The sequence below is a fragment of the Pelecanus crispus genome, chromosome Z, assembly GCF_030463565.1.
Source record: "Pelecanus crispus isolate bPelCri1 chromosome Z, bPelCri1.pri, whole genome shotgun sequence".
Lineage (NCBI taxonomy): Eukaryota > Metazoa > Chordata > Aves > Pelecaniformes > Pelecanidae > Pelecanus > Pelecanus crispus.
The window spans coordinates 10,849,999-10,864,921 of NC_134676.1; the positions used below are offsets into that span (position 1 = coordinate 10,849,999).

Below are 14,923 nucleotides of genomic sequence, written 5' to 3' on the forward strand. Positions count from 1 at the left end.
TTAGGAAACCCAGAGGAAATAGGCAACTTCATCCAGGTCAACGGGATAGTCTGTGAGCAGCACCGGGGTCTTCTCGAACAACTCCCCCTTGTAGCTGCGCCACTTGCCTGCTGGCAGGTAGACATCGCGCTCCTGCTTGCCCATCTCCAGGACGGGTGCCACCATGAGGGTGTCACCAATGAGGAACTGGGAGTCAATCCTGTGCGTGGCCTCATCGCGGGGTGAGATCCACCAGATGGGACGGATGATAGGGTCACCCGTGTCGGTGACCTCCCCAGCCAGCTCCAGCAGCAGCGGGGCCACCAGCGACTCGTGGAGCTCCGTGAACTTCTGCGCAATCTCCACCACCTGCTTGTCATAGAGCCAGGGCGGGATGGAGAACTGCATGGAGGGCATGAAGGCCGACAGCTCCAGCCACCGCACGTACAGCTCCCGGTCAGGGATCTCCACTGCCCCGTCTGTCTTGTTGGGGAAAAAATTCCCCCCGATCATGTCAGCAGATATAAAGGGGTACCCCAGCATGCTGATGGTGAGCACCGTGGGGATGAGAGACTTGAGGCCAAGCTCGTAGCCCCAGACGGAGTCACGGTCAATGATGCGGAAGAAGCAGGAGATGTTCTGCGACTGGTAGCCCACCCGCACCTCAGCCAGCTCATAGAAGGGGATGGCCATCTCCGTGTAGCGCCGCGACCAGATGCTGGGGTCTGAGAGCGGACGGAAGGTGCTGAACTGCTTGGGCAGGTAGCTGGTCTCACCCGCATCAAACTTGAAGGACGAGATGCCGTATTTGTGGCGGAGCTGGCGCAGGTGGCTCTGGAACCAGTCCCGGGCCGCAGGGTTGGTGAAGTCCAGGATGGCCCCGATGCCATTCCACCACTCCACCATGGCTGGCAGCCGCCCAGATGGCTCCTTGATGAACAGCTGACGCTCGATCCCCACCCCAAAATTGGAGGAATTGTAGTTTATGAAAGGGTGAGTCCACAGGGTGACCTTAAACCCATCTTCCCTCAGTTTTGCAAACATCTCCGTTACGTTGGGGAACTTGATGGGGTCAAAGTCAAAGTCCCCATAGGCTTGCGTGTACATGTCATCAATTTCAATGTGGCTGCAGTTAAAACGGTACTTCTTGATCTTTTCAGCAAATCGCAAGAGTTTATCCTGGTCGATATTGTTCTTGTAGAGTGCCCAGGTAGACCAGATGGGGTATCGGAAGGCGTTCTCAGCAGGGATCTTGGAGGGCTTGTTGAAGTACCTGCGCACCATGTACTTGTGGATGGAGGTGACGTCGGAGCCCACACAGACCCGGTAGCTGAGCTCGGGGAAGGGCTGCTGCCCCGGCGGGGGCTTGTAGGGCGAGTCCTTGTAGCGGGCCTGGAAGAAGAGGGAGCGCTCGGTGGCGTTGAAGCCCAGGTGGAAGGGCACCGAGTCGTTGATCTTGATGGCCGCCGCCTTGGAGGAGAGCCAGTAGCGCTCAAGGATGCCTCCAAAGCTGTCGCGGAAGGAGTAGACGTCGCTCGTCACGTAGGGCACGGGCTCCTGGTAGCCGGCCAGGCGGATGGGCCAGTGCTGGGTGCTCATCTCCGAGCCTCCGTACCAGTGAGCGTCCTCCCAGAACATGGTGTGCTCCACCGCCGGGCCGTCCGCCAGCTCCTCCCAGCGCACGCGGTAGCACATCACCGTGTCCTTGGGCTTCACCGTCTGGATGAAGAAGTTGAGCGGCCCCCCGCCCGACCGCGTGCAGCTCAAAATCTCACCCTCCTTGGAGCACGACTCCAGGTCGAGGCTGCCCGAGCGGAAGGCCAGCCGGAAGACCACCTCCCCGTGCTGGTTCTTGATGACGAAGCCATCCGCCCGCAGGTCCATCAGCTCCGTCTTGAGCCGCTCTGCCTTCCGCAGGGACACCGTGTAGTAGCACCAGGCCACCACCGCAGCAATGAACAGGATGAGGCCCAACAAGATGGCCCCAAGCATGGGCCTCAGCTCCTTGGAGGGCTTCTGCTTCACTGGCGTAAAGTTCTCGGGCAGGAAGGTGTACATGGTGCTTTGTTTTCTCTAGCACTTTTTTCAGAGGAGTGGGAAGGAAGATGTCTTTGCAGCAAGTCTGAGGCTCTCAGCAAGACAATGGACTGTTAGGGGAGTTCCCGCCTCCACCAAGTCCCAGAGCACTTGTCTCTGAAAAACGAAGATGATATAAATAGTGTCAGAAGACTCTCTGAATCAAGGGACCGCTTGTCATCTCTGCCGACTCCATTTCAGCAGCCCCCCCCAGCCCCCCGCCGCTCGGCTGCGACGTGCCAGGTGCTGTACGCCGAGTACCAGACACCATCTCCAATTACCCTGGGCAGAGAACACGTGCAGAGAACAGCCTGAGCCCCACATGGAGAACAACCCCAGGGCTATAAGGTCCAAATTGTTGCTATAATTAATTATTTATTGGGGGAAGACTTACAGCAAGCAGGAGCAGAGACTGGGAGGAGGTAGGAGGAGGCTGATCAGGAGCTGGATCAGCCCACTGACAGTATCTTTAAGGGACAGAGATAATTAAGAGCCATAAAAGACGTCATGTAATGAATTCCAGGCAGTCACTCCTAATTTTAATCAAAGTACCTCCCTGGCAGATTTAACTCAGCTCATCTGCAGTGCCGTTCCCTCCCAATCTCCTGTGTCCCCACTGCTCCAGCCCAGGGATGCTTTGCGACAAAGGTGGGTAAATCCCAGCTTCTCCACAGCTCCTGGACGGCCAAGTGGGGCTGGGGTACCCATGGCTCGTGGCTGCTTTTGGGGAGCACGCAGGGGGTGCGCTGTGCAGCAAAGCACGGCTGCGGGAGGTACCGCGCCAGCAGCCCCAGGTGAGAGGAGAGCAGCTCGCTCCTGCCATGCACACAGACCCCTGCGACGGCTCCGGTGGGAGAAAGGCTGATTTTGTTGGGAGTGAGCAGTGCAGGACCTCGAAAGGGTTTTTTTTCCTCCATCCAGCACGGCCGCAGGCTGTGTTTCGGCTCCAGCCCGCTCCCCCCAGCGCAGGCCCAGGGAAGCAGGCTGCGCCAAGATCCTAATGGCTTTTCCTTGGCCAGAGGCTGGCTGGGCTCGGCCAAGCACAGCGCCGGGGATCCAGAGGGGAAAAGTAAAGTAAGGACACGGGAGAGCGAGAAACAAGCCCGTCCGCAGGAGGAGCAGGGGAAGGAGAGGAGCTGCAGAGCCGCAGACCAGCTGGCCGGTACCTGCCCAGCGCCAGCAAACACGGGCACGCTGCCTCCTCCCCAAGCCCTGGGGCTGTACGCCTGCCGGCTCGGAGCAAGCCGGAGGGAAAAAAAATACAACCCTCTTTTTGGGCATGAACGAAGCTGGTTTGCAGCAATTCCCTCTAAAGGGGTTGGTTTCTTTTCTTAAAAAAAAGGAAGAAAAAGATCCAAAATGAAACACCAAACCCTCTCCTTGCCGCAGGCGTGACAAGTGGGAGCACATTTTCCTCTGCACCTCTGACAGATCTTTCTTCCCAAAAAAAGGATGGGCAAAGCAGAAGGGGGTCCTGAGCATCACTTAACCCCCACCACTCCACTACAGGGATGCCTAGATGTAAACCCAGAGCGGCACCGGGGCACAGGCTCAACAAAACATACAGCATTTTATTTCATCTTGCAGTGTGTGTTGGGCCAGACCTTGCAGCTCAGGGAACTTTTTCATTGCCGGCTGTGTCTTTTTAACCTTCCCCTGGGAGCCGATAACTTTCCAGGCTGCCAGTTGCTTTAAATGGGATTACAGTGGCATTAGAAAACGATTAGCCTGAACAGGCAATAGGTTTAGCTAAACGACTTGTCCCACAGCCAAGTCCCATGGAGCCCTCCCTCACTGGGGAGCTCCGGCACGGGATGGGGGTGGCTCCGACCACCCCAGCTGTGTAACCCAGGGCCAGATCCTGCACCCCAGGAATGGGGCCCTCAGCCACCAGCATGTGTGATGAGCCCAGCAAAAATGGGGCAATAAAGGCAGACAGGAGAGAGTGGTGGGAAGTTGCTGTGCTTGGGATAAACATTCATCCCCTCTATCAACACCTCCTTGGTTTTAGAGTGAACCAAGGCAGGATGTACTGGGGATGGGGCAGAGGGGGAGGTCTGCAGAAGGGTCTCGGCCAAAACCAGCACAGCTGAGCAATGCCACAAGTGGCAGGGTGCTTTTGGAAATACAGATGGAGCCCAAACAAGCTCCTTCTCTTCTCGGCACTGGGAATTTTTGGGATGCCAGTGAGGGAGATGCAAATACCTGTCAATAGCAGAGGCATGCCTGTGTCTTATGCGTGCCTTATCCAGGGACTGTAAAGCTCAAGGGGGTAGAAAGTAAAATGCAGCCACCCACTGAGCAGGGCTCACAAATTATTTGGGAAAATAATTTTTAAAAGTTTTCATGTTTTCTGAAAAAAAAGGAAGAAATAAACAGTGTTTTCTTTCCCAGCTCTCATTTACAGTTTTAAGCCCAAGAAATGGCCGATACTGCCACTGTGGGGACAGCCATCTCGTCACTCCATGTAAAATTGACAGCAGCTCCCAGGGCTTTAGGGAGTTTCTGGATTTTCATCTCCCTTTCAGGAGGCCGGTTTATTATTTATGAACTACTTCGAAGCCGCTCTATTTTTAGACTGTTTCTTTCTTTTCCCCCCATGGGCTGGAGCTCATGACGTACATGAAGGAGCCATCACTGCTGCTGCCAGTAAGGAAGTAATGTGTTTTTTAAGAAAGGTTTTGAAGCCTTTTGTGGTCCTTGGACACCAATCTGCTTCAGAGGGATGCACAAGCTGTATGTCCAATCCTGCTCTAGTCGCTCCGGCTGGGCCAGGATCAAACCCCTGTGGCTGCCCTGGGCTGATGGACATGACCTGCTCAGGTACCACTCCAACAAAGATGCTGATAAAGGAGTTTGCAGGCATCGCCCAGCGCACCAAGGGGCCAGGGAGGTCTCTGAAAACAGGATCTCACTCTGTGCCTGTCCGGCCCCTCTTTTTTTGCCTCATTAACAAAATGTACATTCTCCAGCTGGTGATTTGGCTCCATCCCAGAAGAGAGGTAAGTCTCCCAAGCTCCCTGGAGACAACGCCTGCCACCTCGCACTCACAAGCCGCAGCCTGCAGAGGTGCGGGCTCGCGCAAAGCCTGTTTCGACATTTTTTTTGGAATGCAAAGTTGTTATTCTGCTCCAAGATGACATTGTGGTGACCTTTAAACTCCTCAGGAAAAAAAAAAAAAAGAAAACGGGAAGGGAGGGTGTCAAAGTCAAACAGCATGTTCGCAGCTTGCTGCGTTGGAGCTTCCCAGCTGACCCAAAACAAAGCTTTTTCTTCCCATTCTGTGAAAGCAGCGAGTTGTCTTGCCTCAGCTAGAGATGAAAGCAAAATATCTGAGCAGGACACACTTTACGGAGTAAAAATAAAAATCCATTTTTTGGCCGCTTCTATTTTTACCAACACCGCCGCTAACCACAGGCTGCGAGACCCACAGCACCACTAATCCCAGCAACTTTGCAATTAGGGCATTTGTTTAAAGAGGGTCAACAACATTTAACTGGTCTCTATAGCCCTGGTGGGTCCGGTCTGAGCCACGCCAATGGCCAAGCTTGTGCCAAGGGCACGCACCCATTTCCGATGCTGGGTTGCTGGGAAACCCTCTCCTCCGGTTCAAGGTGCTGTCACCTCCTCCCCAAACATCTTGGCAGGAGTCGAGCTAAGGAAACACTGCAGATTTCACCAGGAGGCATTTCCAACCCCATAAAAGAGCAGGGAATTAGGATGGCAAATTAAGGGGGAAATTACTTCTCTGCAAAAAAGCTGCAGGGGGGAAAAAAACGCCTCCACATGCACGGTCCTGGCTCTGCTCTGCAACCCCCGCAGGAAACCAGCCCCGCCAAAGGGACTTTGCAAACCTGAGATGGGGTATGAGCAAACCTCTCACGGGGGTTTAATTTCCCTTGGAGAGGTCTGCAGCAGCACCGGAGTTCTCTGGATGGCTTTTTGGAGTCATAAAGGGTGAAATCACTATTCCAGCTGCTTGGCGCTGATGGGAGCGGGTGGCACAGGGTGCAGGGCTGCTCCCTGCACAACCCAGCCCCGCCACGGATCAGATTCCTTCCCCAGCCCTGCACACCCACCCACAAGGATCCCCCTGGATACTGCACCGGATCATCCCGGGGACCTGCATTTATTCCCGCAGCTCACAAGCCACCCTGAGGTGAATGTGGGTAGCAGAGACCCCCAGCCCCCGAGCCAGGGCAGTGGCTCTGCCTTAGCAGGACAGGGACAGCGGGGGGGGGGGAGACACAGCAAAATCCTTGCCGGGGGAACCCTGCCTTCACCATCAGACATGCTGTCCGTCCTGAGGGGCTCGTGGAAAGGCTGCGATTGGGGGGGGTCCCTGCACTGTCTGCAAAGTGACAGCTTCTTGCTGTTGGGGCTGTTGCCTCGGTGGCAAGACACGGCAGCAAATTCCCCATAGCACCCGGCTGTCAGATACAGACAGCCCTGGCCAGGAGGCAGCTCATCCCGCCGGGGCCACGGTGCTGGTACTTACCCGTCCATCGCCTCCCAGGAATCCCTGCCTGCTGCCCGGCTCCGACACAGATGGCTTTTTAAGCACATAAAATATAAGCGTTGCTATGTCTCAATGTCCCTGGCAGTTTCGTCCTCTCCATCGCGCGAGGGTGTTTTGGGGCTAGGAGCTGGCTGCGCCCTGAGCAGCATGTGTCCGCGGGCAGGAGGAGGGGACCCAGCACGTCACCGGCGTGTTTTCTCAGGCACCGTGATGGATGCGTGAGCAGCCAACCCTCCGGCCGGGGCGTGCTGAGGCGGTGGCACCTGGCCAAGAAGCAGCTGCCGCAGGCATCGCGGCATCGCCAAAGGTGGGAGCTTCACCGAGCCTCGGCTCCTGGAGTCGCGGGATTCGGGCTGGCATCTCACCTCCCTGCCAGGTGACTGGGAAGGGCTGGTGAAGGCTCATCCCCTCCCGCATTCACAGGCTCTCCAGAATCAGAAAGTCAAATAAAAACCAGCCTAGGGCTGTTGGTTTTTTATCTTCCCCAAGTCCTGTGATTTTAAGCAGAGTCATGATTCAGCAGAGTAATGAGGCTGCCTTGAGTGAAAAGAAACACAGCCCCACTGCTGCCAGCTGGTTCGTAAGCCAGGATTAAGCAGCACCGGGCACCCAGAGGATAAACCCCAAATCTGAGGGGGCCATCTGAATACAGAGCTCATCTGCAAAGTGCAGACACACCGCCAGCACCTTGCTCCATCTGCAAGAGCAGACAGGAGATTTGAAGCTGCAGCATTAGCTCTGCCCAGCCTTAAATACCTTCACCTGTATTGTAGGAATCGTCACTTTACAGCCTAGCTATGTCCCTTAGAGCTGCCAGTGTCAAGCGATGCTCCAAACCCGTTTAGACACCTCATCCAGTGTCTGACCATGAATACAAAAAAGCCACTAGGAGTCACTTCTGGCAGCAGATGACTTAATATTTAACACCCCTGACGATTCCCCTTTTACAACACCATCTTTCTTTGTTCTTCATCCTGTGTAATTAGCAAGATGAAGTTTTAATAAGATGTGTTTTCACTTTGACCCTGCACACCACTTGCAGTGCTGCTGGCTCATGACTTAACCATGACTGAAGGCTCTCGCTTTGCTGTGGCTGGAGGCACATCACAGTGCCTGAATTTGTCTGAGCTGCAAAGATTTGTGGAGACTTTAAAACACAGTGAGCTCTCCTGGTCCACTCGTATCAAAGTGCATTGAACATGTGGGAAAGAAAGCTCTGGTAGTCTCCCTTTGAGGACATCTCTGTGTCCACCTTGGAGATATCCTACAGCCCCCAGGGGAGAGAGGGCAGCCCGGCCTGGAAGCTGCAGTCCATGGGGTAACCCAGAGACCAGCAGCCAGATCCTTGGCACCTGCGGGGCCAGCAGCTCTTGGAGAGGCATCCACTAAAACCACCCAGCTCATGCCCAACGGCAGCGAAAGCAAAACACCAAATACAAGGAGTTCCACGTGCCAACATGCCGGGATGATATAAATCTCTGCCCGAAAAAGAAATGAGAGCAATAACTGCAACAATTTCATCGCTCCCTCCGAAGGAGCCAGTACCAGGCAGGGACGTGGCTGAGTGGGTCTGGTCCAAGCGGGCAGGCGTACCCCAGCACAAGGCATCAGTCTGTTACTAGCTTATTTCATTTCCCATGTGTGCTGTGTAAAATACACAGTCATAAAGATTTCGGTGTCTTTGCTGCTGTCCTTTGGTCCCCCGGCCCAATTCCTGCTGGTACAAGATGTGCTTCATCTACCGCCCTCTCTCTCCAACAGCCTCTCTCCCCAGTGTTTCCGTGGCCGTTAATCTCACTCCTCCTCATCTCCATCCTCCAAGACAAACCGCCCCACAGCGGGACCCGGTGCCCTGTTCCCCCCCCCCCCCCCCCCGATCCTGTCTTGAAAGAGCTGATTCAGCACTTTGGGAGCACTCAGCATTTCGGATGCTGAGGCAGGCTGAAACCGGAGCCCACCTCAACACCCAAAGCGCTACAACACGATATGGGGAAGAAATGGAAACCTAAGCACATCCCTCTGGCACAGCTCCTGCGATTTTCCAGACACGGAGTCACCATGAAACTCCAGGTGCTGGCAGCTCCAGGAGCTGCGGATGGCTCATGCAGCTGGGCTGGCGACTCAGGACCCCGAATCTCCATCTGTACCCAACAGCCAATGATGCTGGACAACCTTGGGCCAAATGCAATCATCAATCCCCTAAAGTGCTTCCTGGCAGCTCTTCCATGTGCAGATCCAGCCATGCAGACACAACCCCCAGACCCTCATCCCCCATGGGGCTGGCAGCTGTCAGCTCTGCCAGGCACACAAGTATCCCGAGAGGGAAAAGAGAAAGGATGATTTGTGCTTTCTAAAACAGCTTCGGCCGCTCGTCACCGCTGCCGGCACTTGCTGGAGGGGCTGTCCCAGAAACCACTCCAAACCCAACACAGTACCTTGCACGATGTGCTGCATAAACCCATCTGCTTAAGTTTTCCCTGCCAAACATCTGTCTGGCGGCAAAAGCTGAAGCTGCACCTTGCAAGCGGAGCCAGAGACGTGTCTCGGGGCTCTGCTAATCGTCCCCGGGCACCAAGACTCCGAGCCACCACAAGAAAAACTTGCGCGGCCCCTACACGGCGGAGCGCGAAGGGCTTGCACCCCGACCTCGGGGTGCAGCTTTGCACGGGCACCCCGCTCCCCGCCGGCCTTTCCGAGCCCGCCCCCGCCGCCGGTTGCAGCCTGGGCTCTGCGGGACGGGGCCGCCCCCCCGCCTGCCTCCAGCCCCGCACCCGGTCACCCCCCCGCCTCCCGCCCCCCGCCGGGGGTGCACACCCCAAAGCCGCCCCGGGGGGCGCGCTGCACCCTTTTCCCCGGCGGGCAGCCCCGGGAGCCGGCACACTTACCGGCGGCGCCGGGCCATGGCCGGGCTCTGCGCGGCGCCGGCGCCGGGGCGGGGGGCGCCGGGGCGGGGGGCGCCGGGGCGGGGGGCGCCGGGGCGGGGCCGAGCGGGGCCGAGCGGGGCCGGGGCCCGCGGCGGTTCCGGGGTTGGGCGCTGCCCGCCGCCCCGCCCCGCCTCCAGCCCCGCCCCGGGCCCCCCCGCCCCGCCCCGCCCCGCCCCGCCGCGGCCGTCCCCGCCGGGAGATGTAGTTCGGCCCCCGCCGCTCCCCCGGCGGCCCCAGCCCCTGCCCCGGCGGCCACCGGCGGGTTGGGAGTCGCTGGGGATGCCCGGGGGCACTTGGGGGTGGGGGGTACCCCTGGGGCTGCGCTGGGGACACTTGGCGTTTGGCACTGGTAGAGCCGCGCCGGGATGCTTTTGGGACGGGAAGGGGGTTTTCGTGGGGTTTTCCCTGCCCCGGCTGCTGCCCGGTGTGGGCACGGCGGGGCAGGGGTGCTGCCCCGCAAGGCTGGGTGCTGGAGCATCCCTCCCGTGGGGACCGCAGCCCCGCGGGCTTACGATCAGACCGTGGAAGGCCCGGGCGGTGCTCCACGCTGACACTGGGCTCCCAGATCGTGGTCAGAGAAGGGCATTTCATGCCTTCATTAATTATGTGCTGCTTTCAAATCGCCCTCCTTATTTAGCCCGTGTCCATGCTCGGTATCCCAGATGGGTGGCAGCTCTTCCTGGATAGCTTGGCAAAAGCAAGCACGTCCTAAGCAGCCCAGCACGAAGCTGACAAACCCGGGTATCAGCGACTGCTTCTATTTCTGGCTGTGTTACTATGCACTGAGAGTTTTTCCTTGTGTGTTTTCTTGGACACCAGCTTGCGGATGGTGGCAGGGTACCAGCCCCTGAGGGCTGTTAATGCACCCACCAAGCCGGCACTCGCTGAAGTTTCTCCCCCCTCCCCAAGAACTTCCCCAGCCTGTAGGAAAGGGTCTGAGGGACACAGTTGCCCAAGCCAGTTTTAATGAAAGCCCATCTTTGCTCTTCACCAGCACCATGGGGCAGAGTAAGCCTCTGAGACAAACTCGGGGTGGATGGAGTAGCTGCTTCTCTGGACTCCTCCTGTCTTCTTGAAGTGGCTCGTGTCCCACCTAGGAGAGCAGATGAAGTTATCAGCCATGGGAGGACGAAACTCCAGTGAGGAAGAAGAGCAGGAACCCTGCTTCTGGCTGCCAGCATTGCTTAGGGGTGAGCTGGGGACATGCAGCTGCCCCATCCACTTTGGTGTGTGTCTTTGGGCACTGAGGCCAAAGCGAAGCCCTGGCAGAAGAGCTGAAGCTCCCTGGCATTGCCATTGCAGCCACCTACTTCCAGTGGGTCTCCCACCCTGCAACACCCACTCCTTGCACTGTCATTTTCCTAAAGCCTTCATTCCCAGAGCCATGGTGGTCCAGGAAAATCTGCCTGTTTCTCCATGGAGAAGACCTTGAGAAACATCTCACCAAGGCTCAGGCATAGGGGCATCTATGGGGAACCCAGTGCTCCCTGTTTGTTCTTCTTATTGTTTGGTTTTAGTTTCTGGGCTCAGGAATTTAAAGCCAATCACACGTTTTCTGCAAAGCCTGACACCTAATTTTGGCCCATGGGGGGTCTGATGCAGTAGCAGAGTGATGACTAAGCTGGTTGAACAGCCTCCCCTCTCTCCTCGATGCTTCCCTAGGGCTGAAAAAAGCTGCCTCAGCAACAGAGACATCCTAAAGTTAAACGTGGGGATTAAAAGATGCTGCCAGACCTGCAGTGGGTGAAGGACAGGGTTGATTACTGCATAACGAACAGTGAGACCAGGGAACGGGTTTTTGGGTAAGAAAAGCAAACAATGAGAGCAACACAAGAAACACTGATGTGGCCCCAAAATCCAGGAGATGCGAAGCTACATGCAGCTGGGCTCAGTGGTGCCAGCAAGATTTCAGGTGCCATACAGTCCCAAGGACCGCTAGATGAGACCAAGCATAGAAACACCCATCCTGGGAGTAAATTTGGCAACTGCTTCTCCACGGGTACCAACAACATGCTCCACAGCCCAGCACCTCAGCAGTGTCCTGCCCTTCCTGGTCACTTCCACTTATTCTGCGAGACGGAGGTGCAGCAGCTGTATTGCTGCCTGCATGGGTGCTGTGATGGGACCTGCTACCCCTCGGGGTCTGCAGTCTGCACCATCATCCCCAGAATAATGCTCTGAGCAATGTTGTGTGAAACCCTAATGAAAAGAGAGCTAGTGGCTGGCTAGTGTTAGGAAGAAATAATAGGCTTTTCCCCTGGTCAACCAGCTTGGAGCACCTCCCCACCCCCGCACTGAGCCTGCCTGCACCTAAGGCTCCTGCACAGGGAGGATGGCGGGCGGCCATGTGTAGATGCACAGAACATTGCTCTGGGGCTGTAACTGCAGCATGGAATACTCCTGCAAGAGACAGAGGAGGTAGGGTGAGTGGTGGCCCCGGGGACAAGGGAGGTCATGCCCATCCCAACCCAATCCAACCCAGCCCACCCCAAGGCAACCCATCCCAAGCCATCCCATCCCATCCCATCCCAAACCATCCCAACCAAAACCATCCCAGCCAAAACCATCCCAACCTTACAGCCCTCTCGTGGAGATGCCTTCTGATGGCAGGGGCCTCATCATCATAGCCGTCCATCCTTCGCAGGCAGTAGTAGCGCCCAGAGTAGGGGCTGTAGTAGCCCTGGAAGGGTCCCCTCCCCGTCATGGTGTACACGGGCACCATGTACATGTCAGCAACCACCTCTCTCTCTGCAAGCAGAGACATGGCAAGGAGAAGGGGAAGGAGGAGCAGCCAGCCTGTCTCCCAGATGGATGCCAGCATGGCACAGGCACAGCTACAGCCGGAGTACAGGGACAGGGCGAGGGTAATTACCAGATTGATTGAGGCAAGTGGGTTTTGCGGGGTACGGCATGAGTGTGCTGTGCAGGAAGGTGTCCATCCTTGTCTCCTGCAAGGAGCGATGGCAGCCCTTGCAGGATTGCCACCCTTTCACTGCAGAGCCCAAGGCGCCGGTGGCACCTGAGGCAGCTCCAGTTTGGGGGGGCCAGGGGGGCCGGAGTCTACCTTGGGCAGGAGTGGGAGGTAAGTGGAGTGCTTATTCCAGGCTGCACTGTTGTAGGGACCTGTTTTCCAGGTGATGTATTTGACCTCGTTGACAAAAACTGGGCTGTACTTCTCTGCAACGCAAAAGCAATAGGCAGGGGTGTCCTGTGGTGCTGGGGATGCGGGGGGACGGCCAGCGAGTCCTGACTGTTCCCCCTGTCCCCGAAACACAGTGCCACAGGGCCAGGGGGCTTGTCAGAGATGCTGCTCCCAGGGTTGTTGTTAAGGATCTGTAGTAGAGGTGACACCCATCCCTTCCAGCTCGTTGGTCACTCATCCCTGCCCATGCAGCCTTGGTCTCAGGGGCTATGGGGTGCAAAGAGGGTGTCCCCCAGGCAGCACCTCCCATCTGGGGGTATTTAGGGGCCACTGGGGGTGAGAAACCTGGGGACCTGCAGACATCACTGGGACAGGGACAGTCTCAGTGCAGGGATGGGGACGGATGCCTGTGGCAAAGCCACAAGGGCAGGTGCCGAGGCAGGGTCCCTCCGCCACTGTGGCTGGAGAGGCAGGATGCAAAAGGGGGGATTGAACAGAGCCACAGCCAGCAACCTCACCCCCCTGATCCCATGGGGATGTGCCCAGTGTGACACAGGGGGACAGCTAGGACCTCAGTGGTACCTTTGGACCTGGTCGGCCAGTACTTCTCAGGCCAGTAGGCAGCGGGGTCGATGGTGTTCCTGTAGTACTCCTGCATTGCCACCTTAATCAGCTGCTCCGACTGACCTTGGCTCGACGGATTTTGCACGAGGGGCATCGTTAATCCCTACAGACAGCGGGGAGTGGGGAGAGACACGTGGCAGCGTCTGCCTTCGCAGCCATCCAGGTACACGGTGAAGCTGATCACTGGGCAGGGTCTAATGCTGGAAACACAGCTGGAGATCCGGGCACCAAGCCTCCCTTCGCAGTGGGTGGGCATGGGGGTTGTAGCAGCACCGTGATTCCCCCCTCAAGCTTCCCGCTTGCCCGAAATAGGGGGACTTATGTCACTGGCTCCTCTCCCCCTGCACCCAGGGTGTCCATAGGCATCCAGGCACTTTGCAGAGTGGGAGACGGGGTGGGGTGCACTGGGACTGCCAGCTGTGGGGCCAGCAGAGGTTGGGAAGGGAGTTACAGGACCAAACCAATGTCCTACAGCTCAGAAAGCCCAGGAGGGCTGGGGTCTTGCAGGGCAGATGTGTGGCCTGGTTGCATGAGCCATTTCTGTCCCTGCATGGTGGTGACATCCCTCTCCATGCCCTCTGCTGGCTCCCTCGTTATAATGCAGATGCTAATGAGGCTGTAAGAGATGAGCCATTTTGCAGCGTGCTTTGCATGGGAGCCCGCACGCTTGTTAGGCGGCGTGGGGAAACCTGCACGTCCCACAGACACCCCCCGCAGTGAGGCCACGGATCAGGCGTGAGCCCTCCTCCTCCAGGACCAGGGCTGGGAGGGTTTTTTCAGTGCGCAGATCTCCCCCCTGCCCTTTGCATAGTCCCCCTGGCATGGAAGGATCCCCAGTCCAGAACTGAGCGGAGCCTGGGGACTGTGTGTTGGAGCAGCTCTCAGAGCCACCCGACCTGCCTCCCCATCGCCACCGTGTCACACAGCAGCCTTGGGCTGAGTCCTGCCACTGCCTCAGTTTCCCCTTCCTCAGATCCTGCCCCCTGCGCACTCTGAAACCTACCGACAGACAACGCTGATGCGTGAAAGCTGGTGCTGGTGACCGCCAGCCCTGGGAGCCTGAAGCCACTGCGGGGTGCAGCTCCAGGGGAGAAGAAGCCAGTGAGCACAGGCCATGGGGTGTCAAACGCTTCCTTAACCAGGGAGCACAAACCCCCTCCATTACACACATGCAGCGAGGCACCCCGTGAGTCCCCATGCCACCCCCCTCCCTGCACCAAGCATCCGCAGATGGGTAGGGGTAGAAACCGTGAGTCTTCCTCCTCCCGTGATATTTACCTGCGTCACAAACTTGTTTTCTTTCCAGAGCTGCTGTGGCCCCTGGTCCTGGATGGTCTTTTTGACAGAGCATGGTGGGCGGTAGGAGTCAGTGTAAGTGCTGATGGGGGTCTTGTGTTTTTTGGAGATGAGGAACATGGTGCAGCAGCCTGCTGGGACAGAAGTGCTTGAAGTCCCAGAGGGTCCTGGGGATGCCCCACTGTATGAGCAGCACTGCGTGGGGCTGGGGACTTGCAGCCCACAACGGGGCTGGTGCCACCACTCTGCCAGCCCAGGGTGGCACTTATGTCATTAGTGATGTCATAGTGTGGGAGCAGGGGGATTTGGTGGCTTTCTGTCAGTCCCATAGCTACGCTCTGGTTCTAGCCTAGGGCACAGCAA

At 57.4% G+C, this 14,923-nt stretch overlaps 2 protein-coding genes across 2 annotated transcripts; both read right to left on the minus strand.

Moving 5' to 3' along the window:
• Window positions 1-2,037, minus strand: LOC104031167 (myogenesis-regulating glycosidase-like). The gene has a single exon (XM_009483080.2). It carries the CDS (start codon window positions 2,035-2,037, stop codon window positions 1-3), a length of 2,037 nt encoding a protein of 678 aa, XP_009481355.2.
• Window positions 2,038-10,485: 8,448 nt separating this feature from the next.
• Window positions 10,486-14,680, minus strand: SPMIP6 (sperm microtubule inner protein 6). Its single transcript, XM_075726344.1, has 7 exons — window positions 14,543-14,680; window positions 13,223-13,367; window positions 12,563-12,675; window positions 12,371-12,446; window positions 12,072-12,246; window positions 11,809-11,898; window positions 10,486-10,591 (listed from the first exon to the last, which is right to left on the minus strand). The coding sequence occupies exons 1-7, from the start codon at window positions 14,678-14,680 to the stop codon at window positions 10,486-10,488; spliced, it is 843 nt and encodes a 280-aa protein (XP_075582459.1).
• Window positions 14,681-14,923: the final 243 nt, after the last annotated feature.

Coding starts and splice junctions, on each gene's coding strand:
- LOC104031167 (XM_009483080.2), bottom strand. CDS start 2,037: ATGTACACCTTCCTGCCCGAGAACTTTACGCCAGTGAAGCAGAAGCCC.
- SPMIP6 (XM_075726344.1), bottom strand. CDS start 14,680: ATGTTCCTCATCTCCAAAAAACACAAGACCCCCATCAGCACTTACACT. Junction 12,676..13,222: donor CTGGCCGACCAGGTCCAAAG/GTACCACTGAGG, acceptor TTTGCGTTGCAG/AGAAGTACAGCCCAGTTTTT. Junction 10,592..11,808: donor TCCCTGTGCAGGAGCCTTAG/GTGCAGGCAGGC, acceptor CTGCTCTCCTAG/GTGGGACACGAGCCACTTCA.